The sequence below is a fragment of the Salarias fasciatus genome, chromosome 11 (assembly GCF_902148845.1).
Source record: "Salarias fasciatus chromosome 11, fSalaFa1.1, whole genome shotgun sequence".
NCBI classification, from domain to species: domain Eukaryota; kingdom Metazoa; phylum Chordata; class Actinopteri; order Blenniiformes; family Blenniidae; genus Salarias; species Salarias fasciatus.
Window position 1 is genome coordinate 8,135,182 of NC_043755.1, and position 18,019 is coordinate 8,153,200.

General features: G+C 38.9%; 1 protein-coding gene across 1 annotated transcript; it reads right to left on the bottom strand.

Moving 5' to 3' along the window:
* Positions 1-1,028: 1,028 nt before the first annotated feature.
* On the bottom strand, positions 1,029-8,051 carry LOC115396899 (meprin A subunit beta-like). The gene is made up of 17 exons (XM_030102976.1): positions 7,991-8,051; positions 7,791-7,872; positions 7,373-7,391; positions 7,233-7,271; positions 7,096-7,121; positions 6,945-7,023; positions 6,221-6,338; positions 5,865-6,043; positions 4,482-4,700; positions 3,916-4,074; positions 3,515-3,745; positions 2,974-3,426; positions 2,691-2,864; positions 2,509-2,611; positions 2,231-2,278; positions 2,018-2,065; positions 1,029-1,766 (listed from the first exon to the last, which is right to left on the bottom strand). The coding sequence occupies exons 2-17, from the start codon at positions 7,851-7,853 to the stop codon at positions 1,685-1,687; spliced, it is 2,040 nt and encodes a 679-aa protein (XP_029958836.1). The 5' UTR covers positions 7,854-7,872; positions 7,991-8,051; the 3' UTR covers positions 1,029-1,684.
* Positions 8,052-18,019: the final 9,968 nt, after the last annotated feature.

Here is an 18,019-nt window from a genome sequence, read left to right on the forward strand (position 1 = left end):
ATTGACGTAATTGGAAATTGATCACTTCAGTGACAATTTTCAGGATTTTATATTCAATCCTCTTCAGCAAACTACAGAATGAAACACCGGCAGTTGTATTTTAGGAATTATAAAGCAAAATTCAAGTTTTAAAATTAGAAACAAGCTATAGATATCCTACCAAAGCATGCTTAAAATTTTACCCTATTTTCATCAGTTGACTAGAATGTTTGGAAGAAACAGTGAAATGAGGGATTGAGTCAATAATCTGAGTTGCACACTGAAGGCTGAAGAATTAGGAAACATTGATATAACTGTATTGATGGATGATCATCACAAAGCCAGTAATTCTCAGTGTTCATATGAATTTCAACATACAAACAGCAAGAGTTCTGATTGAAGCACAGAGATTGTCTACAGTAGAAGAAAGCCATTGTTCATGCCCCCCCTCCACACACACAACACACACCTTTTACCCTTTAAACCTGTGCTGTTTGCACACCATTCAATTTTTGTAAAAACAGGTAAATCAAGTTTTAAAATGTGATGCTTTTGCAGACGAGGCATGAAGAAAAACCTGTTATTTTCACAGTAAAACGTGCGAGTCAACACATCAACAGGTCAACACAGCGTTCTTTTGACATTATGAACAAAATGCATGTTTTACTGCTGGCATTAACGCTCTCGAGTGATTTTACTACAGAAATTAACTGAGAAAATGATAATGTTAATCTGAATAAAGTTTAATTATGAGCTGTAGGTTCACACTACTGTTAAGAGCAGAGTATTTTATGTTTCATGCTGTTCAGAAGCCTTTGGCGTCACTGTCACCCACATCTCCTGTAAACAGTTTGAATTTCCCTGATCCAGAACGACCACTATTTGTGTGAAGAATATGTTGCAACAATATCCCACTTTGATTTCTCGTCTTCAGCTCACCTTCCAGTTTGGAGATTATTTTAATATTTTTAAATGCTAAGCTTTCCCTCATTTTCAGGCAGTACATTAGGAAAAATTTCAACGCAAAACTCAAAAAATGCAGTCTTCTCTGCAGTGCAAAAGTGCAAATTGCTTTTATTGGTTGCTTAAAAAATAGAAACGAATTCTGCTTTGCAAACAAGTGATAGCCCCACCACCAAAAGATAACAGTCTGTAAATTGTGATTACAAGGCAACGACTCAAAATTAGTCTGCAGAGGTTTGCAATTTACTTGAGTCAAAAAAAAAAAACTCGCTCAGCTTTTTGTAAAATAGTTAAATAATCTTAGTGCTTCAAACTCGTCTCTATTGAGTTTCTGTGGATGGGAAAGTGCAAAAAAAAAAAGAACAATGGAAATTCAGCTTATCAGGATGGCGTCCTCGTCCTGCAGCTTTCTCTCTGATTGATTCCACTTTGTTTGACGACACATTAATAGCTTTTTGTGGAGGGACTTCTCTATCGTCTCTCTCGACTAATTTTACCCGTCGAATGTGAATCTTGTTGTGTGACCTGCACGAAAACTCCAGATAAATTTAGACCCAATTTCATGCATTTCCTGAGACATCCTTACAGGATCGGTGCAACGCCGATAAAGTACTGATTCATTATGATTCCAAAGCGACTGAGTCAAGAGTTGCGGCAGCCTGGTGAGAAAGCAGTTTGCAGACATTTCTGCAGATTTGTAATCAGGTGTCCATGAAATGAGGTGAGATGAGAGAAACACGCATCAAGGCAGCAGCAGCAGCATCAGGGCCAGCAGGAGGGCGAGGACAGGAGAGGCCACCAGCCCAGGACAGAAGCCAAAAATACTGCGGCAAGAAGGAAACAACGGTCAGAACACAGTCCTGACACGACTGTGATGTTCGTTCGGATTTCTGGGAGAATAGTTTGTTTGAATAAAGTTATAGACAGATGTCAAAAGCCAGTATTGGCTGGCTGTTACTCAAAGATCAATAAACAGGCCTTTTCAAGCTCTCAGCTATCTTTTTTCCTTTTATTTATAACAGAAAGAAAAAATAAAAACTTTATATAAAATGACAAAATGAAGAAATCAACAAACCTTCTATCTTCTGTGGTTTGTGGAGGTGGAAGGATGGGAGTTGTAGTTCTGAAAAAGTTAAATAATTAGTCAAAGTGTATAAAGTGACAGTAGTTTAAACTCATCCCTGATGTTCAAACTGGACTTGATCCATCAACATGATCAGTCTGAAAAGAAAGTGCTACCCACTACCCCAATGCACTGCCCTCAGTGAAAATTAACTCATCAAAATACCTCATATGTGTTGTTTCTGAAGGTGGCATCGTGGTCGTTTGCAGGATCCTGTTAAAGCCAAAGCAAAATTCAATGTAATTATTAAAATCAGATTAGATGAGATATTTCTTAAAGTCACAGCAGGAAAACTCCAGCTGTCATTTGTAAACATATGAGCATGTCTTAATCCAGGCCATTTTTTAAACAACTACATTTTAACAAGTTTCCTCGTTTTGTTCCGCAGGAATATCTTTTGGGAAAATCCCATGAAAACCTGTCAGCTTGAATCCGTGTCCTACCTGGAGCATGGCCCTTCATTCAGGACTTTAACAGGATGTTTATTCGCCGCAGTGTTCCCGGCAGGACAAGGCAGTACGTTATCTTCAAAAAGAGGATTGAGATCTATCCACAAAAACAGACACTTATAGATTATATGATTGAACTTGTATAATTCCTGCAGTGAAAGAAGAAATGGGCTTGCCTTCGAAGCTGAAAGTGAAAATGGCCGTTTTTCCTTTGAGGAACTCTCTGAATTGCACTTGCTCCAAAGAAGAAAAATAGTTTAGGCCAATCAAAGGCCCAGCGTACGCCTCCTCGTTGTTCTCATCTAGAATTTTGGTTCCGTTCTTACGAGGATTGTCCCAAATATAGAGGCCTGTTTACAGAAAGTTTAAATTTTTGACATCAATCTTAAAAAGAACACAGTAAATCGAGATTTACAGAAGGAAACTGGACTGAAACCAGGCTTCGAGTCGTGGACTCACCGCTGGCGCTGGTTGCTTCGGGATCACTGGTGATGCTCCGCTGTTTCGACATCTGCATCTGGATATCTGGGTTCTGATCCAGCATTTTGAACGTGGCCTGTCTGTACGGACACGGCCACTCCAGCGTGTCGTCGTTGTCCCCAGATAGGAGTTGCACATACAGTCCGACAAATGACCGGAAGAACCGCACGGCGGTCCGGTAAGCGTAGCCCCCTGCGGAGTACTGCCGCGGACTGTAGACAGTGGTTCCGTATGCGCTCGTTTGCAGCACCTCTTCAAAGTTATCAACCTGCATGGTTACGTGCGGACGCTGGACCTCGGACAGGTTGATGTCGTCGATTGAGAAGCCGCCTGCAGAACTTCCTGCTCCTTTGAGGACCTGAAACTCCACCTGGAAGTGCTTGGATGCAGTCAGAGGCACATGGTGGAGCTTCCACTGAGACGTTGTTGAACCTAAAAGGAGGATTTTTTTTGTCGGATGAGTGTGTTGTTCTATATAAACAGGACAGTGAATCCCACCATAAGCACAGTCAGACATTACCGGTGATCTGTGCCATCATTTTAGCGGTTCCTACAGCGTCCTCCTCATCTTCAAACTCTCTCATCCAGATGCTGAGACTATCCGACTCGTTCCCGCTGTGGTAGTAGTAAAACTGGAGACACTGGACGTTGCAGTCCCTTTTAGGACTCATCCTTTCTGTCTCCAGCAAGGCTGAGTCGCCGTCCTCGCCCGACTCTGTGCTGACATGCATGAAGTGACTCTCCCCCTCACCTGAGTGGTTGGAGACCAGAACAATGTTACGGCAGATCCACATTCAGAGGTTTTGTTGCTGCACTTTTGTTTTTTTTGCACTGGTTATATACACATCCTCTTTGTTGTTTTTGTAGAACATTTTTACAGTTTTTACACAGCAGTGATTGAAACATATAAAGAAAACTTACCGAGATCGCCACTTCCGCCAGGTAGAAGGGTGTGGTCGGAGCTGGGACCACCTCTCGCTTTTGTTACCATTTCCCAGCCGATCCCACCGCGAGAACAGCGGCTCATTTCACACATGGTCCCAGAAAAGCCACAGAACATGTTTAAGGCAACGGTTGAGTCTGCAGAGGTGAGAGATGAAAACGCCGTGTGCCTTTAGAAGTGACTGTGAGCACGTCTGCATTCTTTCAATATGCATCATATTGTTGAAGGACTTTTTTTTTTCAATGATTAACTTTCTACTGGCAGGTAAACACATTTAGTGAAAACTAAATATAACTTGTTTTATGTGGTATGAAGTAGGAAATGCTTTTATTAGTTCACTGAGTTCTTATTTAACTCACAATTGATAGTTTTCTTTGAAAGCTGAATGGTGCTTTTATTTATTATCTGTAGTTTGACACTGATTGTTTTTAGAATGCCAATACGTTCCTATCCATATTTATCAGTTAGATTCTTTATTAAATTGCTAAATTTCCTGGAATGATTTTTATGCCGTATCCGGAGCGTTCTCACTGCATCGACTCACTGCATTCGTAGAGGAGGTTCAACTCAAGAACGTCAGATGGGCTCATTTCGAGCCTCTGCCCGATCACATCCTGGAACTCTGGGTCCAGGGTGACGATCGTGGATCCATTGCCGTTGGTGAATGCATTCTTTCCGTAGTGCATCACAGACGAATAGTCGTAGTCGACTCCCTGCGTGGTGCTTTGTTCACTGCTGACTTTTTCAAAGTTTCCTTCAAAACCTAAAACAAGCAACCAGTTAATTGCAGTTTTGCATAAAATTGCTGAGGCGAGCTTATAATTGAGTTAGTGTTGAAACTTTCATAAATTATTCAAATATGCTGAGTAAAAGTTAGTACATACATACAGTTACTGAATACATCTTTGAAATATTAATTTCAGCAATATTTTGAATTTACCTTCTTATTTAAGACATCTTAGTAGTGTGCATAGAGCTGCATTGTTGTAGCACATTAATTGAACTAAAGTTACAGAAGTTGTTGCCTGTTTGAATCGAAATTACTATTTCGATGAGAGTCCGGTATTTAAGTGCAAGTGCAGTATTGCTTCAAGTTCTCTACTTAACAGCTCGACACAGAGAGACAGCAGCTCTGCAGCTGTTTCATCAAATAATGAGTTGATGGAGTGAATTTCATCCTGCAGACTTTTATTGTGAAAAGTAAAGATCTGGTGTAGTTTTATAATTGGGTAAACAGAAAAAAAAGTACAATCTGTGTAATAAAAAAATAATGCTTTATCTGTACAGAAAAGCAAAATGCAACAAAATAACACCTTGTCTTTACTAACCATGGATCAAAAGAAAACAGATATAGAATACTAATGTGAAATCCCATGTAGATGGTATATAAATATAGACTGTGTACAAAAGATATTTAAATTTCATTTGGTATTACATGGAAACAAAGCATACTTTTCATAATTGATTCATTACTAACAACATTTGTACTTCCTTCCATTCGCTGATAAACCATTTTGTATATTTTCATTATACTTCATTTCACAAAAGTAATTTAATTCATTTAAACATAAAATAGTGCTCTGTATAACTATGCTGTTTCAGAGTCCAGCGTTTAAGAAACAACCCTGCTGTTTTAAATGTCATCGCATAAACAGTAAAGCAGTAGCTTCACACACTTTTTGAGAAGATTTCACACAATGCTGCTCCTACGTGTTCTCCCGCTACAAGTGGGGATAGTAAAGTACTGTATATTATGTGCAAAGGACCAAATAATCTAAATATCTCCTTGAAAAGCAGTGAAAATTGGAAATATCTGGTAATATCTACAGAAGATATCTGGGTACCTGACATTATATTATCCTGTTCCCAAGACTTTTAATGCACATATCTAACTGTACTGTAAGAATGAATATCAGATTTTTCAAACCTTCCAAGATGTTCTCTGTTATGATTCTCACGTGATCGTCTCGATCGTATCTGGACTGTTCGTGGTAGAATCCCAGAGCGTGGAGAAACTCGTGTTCAACAGTAGATATCTCATCACAGTATTGCCCGATGGAAAGCGTCTGCCCGTCGGTCAGGACTCTACCGATGTATGAGAAACATCTGGAATGGAAACAACAGTCCAGGCTGTCTGACCAAATGCCTCTTTATTCATCTTGGTTCACTCTAGTCAATACATTCAAACGCTTCATTTGCCAATACTGATCTAAACTTATACTGAAGTATTCAGTTAAACCCATGCAAAATAAACAGTCCAATACAATACAATACAATACATACCCGCCTAACTTTTGAACAGAGATGTAATATTCCTCTGAGTCCTTTGGCTTGAAATCGATGCACGTCTTCAGCCTGAACTGCTCGAAGGCTTTCAGGACGACCCCTTTAGCGTTGATGCCTTCAACGGATCAAAATATGAGATAAACACACAGACATTAGAAAAGAAAATGCAACTGTTGTATTGCTGCTGATGCATGTTGTATCAAAGTTAGATATTCCAAACAGTAATGTTAATTTTCAGAAGCTTTTTTCACTAGGCTGAGCACAGTGAACAAAGTTTTTATCTAATTTTTTTTCTAAGCCACTGATTGTCTGAGGGGAGTGTTGATATTTTATACATGTAAACATTGGCGCCGAGCCCTGCTCCTGGAGAGCCCCTATCCAGCATCTCTCGTTGCTTTAATGCACCTGGATCTAAATGATTCTGTCCTCTCCGAGCACCGAGCGGAGCCCACTAATGAGCCTGTCGACGCAAATGAATCAGAACTGACACTAAATCTGACGTAGATGTCTGAAATGTTGGTTTTGCTCGGCTGAACTTTGATATTTGTTGACTTACTGCTGCTTCCTCTTTTCATTATGTGGCTCCATTGAGGCAAAGATCTTTTGGTAATCAATATTTTTTGACCTGGAGTTTCTGGTTTCGGTTATTTCCTCATGAAGGAAGCTTTCTCTGAGAACATGCAACGTGACTGTGCTGGTGTGGAAGAAAAATGATATTTACCCAGGCCTTTGTCCAAGTCGTAGGGCACTGGGGAAGTCCACAGTATGTTCCTGGTGGTAGCACTCCTTTGTGTGCTTAGCTAATATATAAATGATATGTATTTATTAGCACATAGGGAACATACAGCCCATGAAGACTCGGCTGCACTTACCTCCAGGATGTCGTCTTTCATTGAATCTGAGGCGAAACATACAAGGATTAGATTTATTAATCTAAATATCATTAGTGGATTAAAGTTGTAATTGACAAAACTCTCAGATCAGTTCAATGGAAGATATGACACTTTACCCTTATTAATGTCAGCGATGTCCTTGTCTTCACCAAAATCTAAAAAAACAAAATAACATTTAAAAAAGCAAATAAAACATCTTAGTGTGATTTGTGATTAAAAAAATGCTCTAAACAAATGGAAACCTAAGAAAGCTTACCCACGACCTCTGGTTCAGCCTGGAGTGGGGATGAAACAGATCGTTATACAAGAACAGAAATTTCTGCATACTCTAGACATCTGTGTCTTTTTCATTTGGTTATCTGTTTTCCCTGTTTGTGTATTTAAAACTAACCACCCATATTGGACTTCAGTGAAGAGTTTCAAAAAACAGAACAGTGATCACTTGATTACTGTTATTAGCTCGTTTGCAGTTGTACATTCTCCTGTTAGTATGATAAAAAGAAATAAAAGCATGTCCCACTGTGGGTATAAAACACATATTTTCATTCAAATTAGTGTTAAGTTAAAACTCTCCTAAAGATGACTATATTTTTCTTTTGTGCTTTGTAATTAACAGTGACAGGCAATTAAATGAAGAGTTTACAGGAAATAAAACAAACTATATATGTTATTACCGGCTGTAAAGAAATGGCAGATGAAACTGCCAGATGCATCATTAGAAAAATGTAGCCTTTCATCCTGATGGCACTTTCAGGACTGAAAAAAAAAAACATTGAATAAATATCAGAAAGTAGTTTCATGAAATGCAGTCAGTTGACAGACTAATTTAGAAATTCTGTCGGGTTTTGTTGAAAATAGAGGGTTTTTTTTTTACCTTCAGCCGCCTTTGCTGTCTGCCCCTCTGATGCACATGAGAAACCTCAGCTGTGGGCGAAGGATTTTAAGCTCCAGGTAAATCATAACAGGAACTGGTTTTGAACATTTCTGTGCTGGTGTCACATGTCCCACGTTGCAGAGTTTGAAGTTATGCCAAATATGTCAACAAGTGTTATTACAATACATCAGGAAATGCTCAGATTGCATAATGGCATGCTCAAAGTTGTGTTGGCGTCTCAAGCTGTCAGTGAGTTGTTTTCCACTCAGCACGTCACGTCAACATGACAGATCTTGAGTGTCGCCCATCAAACAACAAGGAGTACAAATTTGCTAGGTGACCTGTCTAAGTTGTACCTTGAACTTCTGTGGTTAACTGCAGCCGGCTTCACTCACTGCTAATCTGATATGAGATTTCAGATATCCACACGTGATGCACAGATCAATGAAAAAATGTACATCATCATGCCTGACATCAGCTTCAGCATGATGCCTTTTTCAGGATGTGATGTGTGTTACCATCAAGGTGAATTTGACAATGAATAAATTGTCTACTACCAGACTAAACAGGATATGTTTAAAACAGCAGCTTTTATCTGGAAGTTCCTCTTCTGCAGCGGACAGTATCAATTCCAAGGAAAAAATAAAAAGTTGCCAGAGATTCTGTGATGGTAAGTTGAACAAGAGTTGATCGTCTGAAATTTTGCAGGTACCCTGAGATCATCTCGTCAAATATGGCTGGGAGATTTCTCTCCACAACTGAAACCACGCAACAAAAGAGTTTGTGAAATAAGCTGACAGATTTGTCTTTGTATTAGTGTCATCTCAGGGACTATATTTAGCTCATAATTTGTTAAAATCAGATCAAGATGAGAATCAGTGGCCAAGGTGAATGTTATCAGTGGAAGAGTCTCAAATCTGGAAAATCTGTTGAAGTCACAGTGAACAGTTGGTTGATGATGGATTGTTGGAAGTGGACGGCATGCAGTTCTTCAAATATATTCTGAATTCCTGATTCCTGTTACATAATTATGTAACAGGGTGGACATGTTAAGTTTGACATCATATGTATATTCTTAATTCTGGCAATCTTACATGTATGTATTCACCTCTCACATACATATATTTTCCCTCTAACACACACATCCATTCCCCTTTCACATGCACACGTTCTTCTAAATAAATAGGAATATATGCAAGTAAGAGAAGAATATATGTGTGTGCGAGTGAGTATAGTGGAAAAGGAGGTTCATCATTTATTGCACTGTGATTGGCTGAGAAGCTGAAGCGGGTTGGTTTGTTCATGTCATAGTCAACATGGAAGGTGTAGTGGAGTTTGAGCGCTGCTGCTAGCCATTCGAGTATTAAGAAACATTTTATCATCCCCTTATCCTCGCCGCTTGAGCAACAGGTGACAGGTTCATCTGCTTCAAACTGGACTCACAGCATGGTGGAAAGTGAGAAACTCTTCAAACCTGCTAACTCCCAAGTGGCTTCAGCAGGACAAGCGGCTAAAGCTAACACTGCACAAGGCCCAACTGGAGGATTAGGGCAGTGTTTTTCAACCACTGTGCCATCATGTAAAGGGTGAATTATACTTTATGTACAGATATGACGCATTAAGACACGGTAAATGAACATATAACATGCGAAAAAAATGTCCACTCACTTAATGCTAACGTCTATGGAAAAACCCATTGACATGCTAATGTTTAGCACAACAGTCCCGGAACTTGCTGGAACAAATGAAACTGAACATTGCACTTATTCAGTATAAAGAACAAACTCTGACTATGGTCTGAACGGGATCCGCTGCTTGAGCAATTACAGCACAATAAATGCGGAACTTCCTTTTCCAGTAACTACTTCCTTTTCCACTATACTCGCTCGCACACACATTTATTCTTCTCTTACATAGGTACATGCTTCTCTTACATACATATATTTTCTTTATACATATGCATATATGTCTATTTATTTAGGAGAATGTAAGCTTTGTAAGAGGATAAAGTATGTGTGTGTGTGTGTGTGTGTGTGTGTGTGTGTGTGTGTGTGTGTGTGTGTGTGAAAATAAAAATATATGTATGTGCAAGACGAATGTGTGTGTGAAAGAACAATGTATGTTTATATAAGGACAATATATGTTTGTGCAAGAAGAATGTGTGTGTGTAAAAAGACAATAGGGCCAGAATTAATTATGTCTTGCACGGCCCCTCATAAACACTAAACAATAATATTTAATATAAAATAAGTTCATTGTGACTTTGGTCTAAACATTTGGAGTTATTGTACCTTTTATCAAAAAAATGAACAGTGCTAATTGTATGCACAAAGTTAAAAGATTAGAATAATTTGGAGTTACTGATAGACCAAGATGGAGAAAATAACTTTTGTCAAAGCTGTGTTCTCTACTTCCATATTTTTCTAGCTTTCTTTTAATCTAAAATTCCTGGCAATTTTTTTTTTTTTTCACATCCATCTTGTGCAGTTTTCCTCACTGAAATGAGAGCAAGTGATATTGTTCAGTCTCTCTTGGGTCATGTAGCATCAAGTCTATCAAGTCTTTAACCAGCAGTGTTTCTAAATTCCTCTCAGCCTCCGGCTTAGAGCCCTGCAGCCACTGGGAGGCTCCAGATCCCAGAGAACCCAGAGTGCATCAGGCGATCTCTCCTGTGAGGGACACAAGCAGCAGAGCTGAATTGTAAGCCATAAATAGACATTGATAGGATCAGTTGTACAAATAATGTCTTGTCATAACGTTTTTCCCTTGCCCCACCTCCCATTTTATTTTCCAGTGTGCTTTGCGATGTGTCATTCTGGTTTCATCTCCAGGGCCGCCGTATGGCAAATGGTAAATGGACAACACTTATAAAACCTTCTTTTAAAAGAGTGTTGCATTTACATTTGTTCAATGTATTTTCAATGAGAACTTCAGCAGATAATGGAGTTCACTTTATTTGAACTAAAGGAATCAGTTTACTTATAATTGCAGTTTTTGTGTTACTTGATTTGTCTTTATTTGTTTGTGCATATTAGTTCTATTCATTTCTTACTTGTTAGAACAGCTTCTACTACTTCTACAAATACATCCTTTTAATGTGTTAGATGTTTATCTCTGAGCTATTTTGTGGCCAGGCAGAATTCAAGGCACTTTACACATTTCACCAACAGAATTCAGACATATGGTGAAGGTAAAAAGTAAATTTGGCTGTCATGTTAATAAAAGTTAATATTAAAGATTAAACATTCACAAATGTACATTCACACATTATTAATGCTACACATTCACTAAATTATTATATGTTTAATTGTGATATGTCTCTTGTTTTAAATTAATTTTTTAAAGATTGTTTCATAATGCTTCCAATGTGTCAGAACAAAGTTTTTATTGGTGATTTTTTTCCCTCCATCTACATATAATAACTGATGTATGTTACATCAAATAAAGCCTAGATGGAGGCTGACAGGACGTCTTCTATTCTTTAATGTGTTTTCTAGCATGATTGAACATTGTCACCTGCTTCCACATGCACGGCCACTGCAGCTGTGAATCATTCATATCTGAAACCAAACGATAGACAATTCCAAAGAAGGTTTCCCGCAGAATGGTGTGTATCTGATAAGCGTAGCCTTCTGGAGAATACACCAGAGGGCTGTGCAAAAACGCTGTCATAGTCCGAGGTGGCTAAAAGCCAGTCGAAGTGCTTTATGTTCTAGACATGATGTGGAGAGACTCAGGCAGGTTGACGTCATTGATAGAAAAGCCTCCCAAAGACTTCTGATTTCCAATGCACACCTCGAACACGACCTGGAAAGACCGTGCAGCATTCAGAGCATCTCTGTGAAATGTCCACTGAAATGTTGATTTGCCTGGATAGAAAAACATATTTTACCTATAGGCTACTGCTTGTCGGTGAGTCCTTGGGTCTGATTTACTAAGATATTTATTTTGCAGATGTGACTATGAATAATGATTCAAATGAGATCAGGCATCAAACAGGACACAAGAACCACATTCTCAAATGCTCATCATATCTGTGCTCAGTTTCCTGTTTGCCATGGACGGACTGTATGAAGGCCCCACTAGCACTAAGTGAAACGTTATATACCATCGGCTTGACTGCGTTGGTGGAAAAACTTAATGAAGCAAAGCGGAAAATAACGCAAATAATAATAAGTCCTTCCTATCTAAGCTGCATTAAAATTAAAAGCAATAGATGAATGTTATCATGTGAACAGGAAGTAAAGCATGTGGAAACATTGCTACTGTGATTATGCAAGCATGTTAATATTCACAATGAAGTTTTTGCTCCATTGTAGCATCATAAGCCGCTATTTTACAATTTTCCTCTCTGGAAGTAGCTTATTTTCTGTTTTCTCACCAGTGATCTGATCCATGAGCCGAAGGCCTCCTGTTGAGTCACTGCTGTTCTGAAACTCTGGAATCCAGATTTTGAGAAGGTCCATACTGCCTCCACTGTAGTAATAGTAGAACTGGAGACTGAATGTGACTCTCCTAAATTGGGGTAATTTTCCTGGTTTCCAGCCAGACTGAGTCTCTCATCTTTCTTGAAGCTGTGCTGGCATGCATGAAGTAACCTCTGGAGTTTAAAACATTTGTGAATGTATGAATTGCCTAAATTTATAATACTGTTCACTTTATAAGACGATGTTGGGTTCCAGATCCTATACTCGCCGGGGTCTCCAGCGGCTGAACTCACTCTCCTCCAGGCTTTAACCAAACCTTTGTTAGAAGATCTCATCCCACAAATATCAGACCTCACACCTCAGTGTGTGAGGTTAAAAAGCAAGGAATCTCTCTATGTTGGAGATGTCTTCTTATTATTGTTCCCCAACAAACTGCTGTGACAGTAAAATCAGAACTTACAGCATATTATTTATCTCATTACCTTATTTTGAGCTGCAATTAAATCCTTCTCTTTGTTTACCTTTATTTATCTCATTATATCCACCTCCTCCTCATCAATTTCTGAAAAATGAAGACCATACATGCACACTTTTACACATATGCTGTCATTCGTAGAAGTCATGCAGATATATAAATCCTGTCATTATTACCACTTTACTGAATGTATGGTTGACTTACATTACAATAAATCAAAAAAACAAATGACCTGTTAAACATCATCAAAGGTCAGATTAGTAAATTAAAACACCAGTATGTGCAAATCTAAAAAATAAGTAAAACACAGAAATGCATTTACCATGGTAAAGGGAAGCATAGAGAGCAAAATAGTGATGGTCCTATAAATGACTTACTGTCTCTGAAATTCTGAATAAATGGCTCAAGAAACTGTTTGAATCAAAATTCAATGTCCTTCACATCCTGACATATGAAATAATGAAAAAAGTGGGACCTCTTGTAGATTTGTGGAAAATTACTAAGTGTGTGTGTGTGTGTGTGTGTGTGTGTGTGTGTGTGTGTGTGTGTGTGTGTGTGTGTGTGTGTGTGTGCGTTCTCGTATTTCTATCCTTGTTGGGGCCAAATGTCCCCACAAGGATAGCAAAACGTGGAACGACGTGCCTTGTGGGGACCTTTTTCCGGTCCTAAGTAGGAGAAACAGTGTTTTCTTGACCATGTTGTTGTTACTGAAAAAACTAAAAGTGCAAAAACATTTCTTTAGGGTTCGGCATTGTTGTGGTTTTGGTTAGGGTTAGGATAAGGGTCAGGGTTAGGGGCTAGTAAATGCATTATGTCAGTGAGTGTCCTCACAAGGATAGAAATACAAAACTGTGAGTGTGTTTGTGTGTGTGTGTGTGTGTGTGTGTGTGTGTGTGTGTGTGTGTGTGTGTGTGTGCGAGCGAGCATTGAAAAACCTCAAACAAACAAAAAAACCTCAAACAAACATCACAATTAAACATAATTACAATGTACCTCTGAGGGAACACCAGGTTTTTCCTCCATCCCTGCAGGAGCAGCCGTCACTTCATCCACATAACCTTCTCTCAAATAAATGTAAAGGACTACTTTATTATTGATTTTGAAAATAATACATAAATTTCAGTTCTGATGCAATCACTAGAGAATGTATACTAAAATAAAATAAGATTTACTGAACTACACAATAATCACTAGACTACTATTCTTTAAATGTAAACAGCAGGACAAAGGGTTACACTGAAAACATTCAGTTTAGATAGCGGCTGTCATGCCGTCAAATGGTAACAAAGACGCTTACCTGACTGTAAAAAGTGATGAAACGTAGTATTGTCTTCCACCATGAGAAAAGAGACAGAGGTAGCCACTGTCAATACAGTGCAGGGGTTTTCACATTCTCCTGATACCAAGTTCACAACCCATTTCAATGGTCCATCAGCCCTTTGTTTAATTCTCAGTATCCGTCAACATTTCTCTGTCTCATGCCTGTTTTGCCCATGGTTGCCTCATCAGTCAGGTAGTGAAGGCAAACCTTAGTGATTCAGTGACTGTTGTGCAGCTTAACTTATACTAAAATTTTCCTTGAAGACTGTCCTTTCAAGGTCATTGTAAAAAAGCCAATATGATGTCCTCTGCAGATTATTGCACGTTTGTTTATTCACTAGCGCTGATTTCAACCCAGATTCCACTTTGCTTATCACTTGGCGGTGGCAGCCTGGAGGTCAGAAAGGTGGACTTGGTGTTGGAAGTGTGCAAATTGTAAACCCCGACCCCTGACCCCCATCAGCTCCCCCAGCACTGTGGCAGCCCCCAGAGGTGGGTTCATTTCCATTAGCGGATCAATAAAGCATTCTTTATTCTTCTTTTCTATTAAAATATCAGCAAGCAAAATGAAAACACATATAATCACATATAATTTTAATATTAAACATCACAATGTAAAGTGATGGTATTTCAGTTGGAACACTCATCAAAGCAGGTGCCAGTGTTTAGCACTCTTTTCATAGTCTGTTGATTTACATACTTGCATGAAAGGTTTCCACAGAACTTTTAAAAATTCCCCACAAACACTCGAGGTGTTGCATTTAGCAGTATGAAACCCCCACAGACTTGTGAACGTTGCACAAACATTGAGCCGTGATTCACACCAACACTGAAGTAGTTCTACCTTTAAAAACAAGCTGCAGGGTGGGTTCATTTAAATGAGTTGAACTGTGGCTGTTTCCAGACGCAAATCAATTCAATAAGAGCCCACATCAAGCTTTGCTTAATGAAAAGGCTTCTTTTTTGATCACAATATAAGAACCTGAGTTTGTTTTGTTTAGTTTTTTTTTTTTTTTTTTTCACTTATTGCTGATGCCCACAGATTGAGCTGTTTTGCTTCGTGTTGACTGCCAGACCACTTTCCCTCCACCACAGTCCTGACAGCTGGGCTCTGCCTCTGACGCCACTCGGTTTCTGCCTGTGTTTCCATTTCCTTCTTCTTTTGTTGTGTCCTGTCTGTCTTTTGTTCATCTCCGCTCATGTAAGAATAGTGTCGTCTTACGTCTGTCTGTCTGTCAAATCCAGGACTCTGCAACCTTTTGCCACATTTCAGCAAATAGAGTGTATCAACAAGACATGAACTGCCTTAAAAAAGAAGACATTTTGATAGTTTTGTCTTGTCTTTACTGTTTTGGTCATTTTAGTTGTCTGTTTTTGCAGTTTTATTCCCATTAGATATCAACTTTCTTTGGTAGTTTCCAGCAGTTTAACCTTTTTTTATGTTTTCTGCAGCAAGCAGAACAATATGCATCTAAACCAAATAAGTTGAATGACAGTATTTTCTTTCAAGACTTTACTCAGCATGGATTTCATCGTGGTTAAGCCTTTCAAGAGGTGCGTGTGGAAACTCGGCTTTCGTCACCTGAAGTGAAATTCAGCGTGCAGGTGACATGGTGAAAAGTGACATTTACTGTCATCGACAAACCGTTGTTTCGTTCAAACGTCAAGTCTGTCGAGTCGAAGGGTGAGATAACAAAGTTTCCTGGAAACATGTTTTTTGCATGGTTTCGTAAAATCTTCAGGCATCCCGTGCAGAGAGGCTGAAGGCTCCACTGGCTCCACCGACTGACTGTACTTGTTGTTTCTGCTCTGTTTTGCCTGCTTCTGTCTGGTTAAACTCTCTCGCTCTGTTTTGTCCACTGTTGCAGTTGAAGAAATGACACCAATGCCTGATCATAATCTGTTTGGAATTCTCACTTTGAGAAGATCTGAATAAAATGGGACCATTCTTTTTAATGTGCAACATACTTCCTAGAAAGGAGAATATCATGCTGAAGATGAACTGAAATACATGAACACCATTCTGTTTTTATCTCAGTTTATCCTGAAATCTTGATTCAAAGACGCAAACAGTTTTCCTGTGATCCGGAGGACAATGTGATGCCTGCTTTTCCACTGTTTGAAAGTATTGCTTTGGCAAATTTCTACATTCTTCCCCTCTACTACTTAGTTGGACATTAGAAACAGAAAGTATTTGAATACAGTCTCTTTAAAATGAAGCAACAACCTCAATAAAACTAAAAATTGACCATGTTTTCTGAGAACTATTCAGATTTTCTTAAGTTTTAATTCTGGTTCTCATGCTTCTAGAATCTGAAAGCGGACTTCCACTGAAACGTTATGCAACCACTTTCCAGTCACAGATCAGTAAACGAAACCGCTTTTGTCTTTTCGTCATAAGATTCACTGATCTTTCATCTCTCACGCCAACTTTGATGAATCTGACGCTTGACAGAAGCGAGCAGACGCAGAGAAGGTGCACCTTTCCCCACAGACATCTGTCGATCGGCGGGTCATGGTGCCTTGCTTCACACAACGCTGACACCCGCTGTGTTTTGTTCTGCCAGCTCGTGTGTGATGGTGGTCACACACTTGACATGTTCCGTATCTCTTTGTTGACAGGCGTCTCTGATCCGTCTGGTTTTTCAAAGGTGTGCTGCGCTCCTTGTTTGTGTTATGTCATGTGAAAGTGTCACACTGTTGACTGCGTTTGATTGAAGAGTGTTTTCCAAATGTCGGCAAACCTTCTCAGAAGTTATATTATGGAGAACAAATGAAGGATTCCATCACCTGAACAAAGAACTTTTATTGTAATTAGTGGCTGAGAGCTGGATTTAAAGATGTAAGTATTATAACCTTTCCTAAAAAGAGTAGAACTGAATCCCTGTCAGCTGAAACAGAGGAATGCAGCGGGCCCTGCCCTCCATTCGCTGGGGGACCTTTTGACTCATCCGGCCGTCTCCTGAAACCTGAACTCTGATTGATGGCAGCATGGGAAGCTGCCAGTCACGCCACAAACTGATAGAGACGTCTGCAGCCCTGTCATGATGCTTCGGCCTGAAAACAATCGAGGGTTTAGATTCAGATTAAGATAAGGGCTTTCTTTTAGATGCAGGGCTATTAAAGGATCAACAGGTTGTGAATGTGTCGCCAGTGGTTCGGTTCAGTCAGGGCGGAGCGGCGTTGGGGGGATTAAACTGAAAGTTCCACTTGAAGGGAAACAATTTGTACTTGTTAATTTTTTTTCCTCATTTGATTTGTCATCTTGCATGTATTGAAGTGAATGTTTTCTCAGTTTAAAGAAGTTATTTATATCTAACAGACATGCATAATCTAAAAGTAAATTTTTTACTGTAGTTTATTTTGAAAGTGAGCCAACAGCTTCCCAAAAAAAGCCTACATGATGAAAAAACAACATTTTACATGCAGGTGAAGCTTTTCACATTGAGGCCAGACATGTAAAATGACAGCATTATGACTATGAATAGCAATGAGTCCAGGTTTGTTTCCTTTTGATGCCAAAAAAGTATGATTCCATCTTTAAAATAAGTGAGATGTTTCTTTATGGATTGATTCTCATAATAAAATATCAAAATTATTACTGCCATCAGTATTTTTAGATAAACGTAGACGTGTGTAAGAGATTTATGTTCCTCATTCTTTTTTTTCATTGGTGTTTAAACAATGCAAATTAAAACTTCTGAATTAGTTTATTGAAGCAGAAAACATATATATATATATATATATATCATAAAATACAATGGGTAAAATATTCTTAAAAATATTTGATATCTTCTATTCATAAAG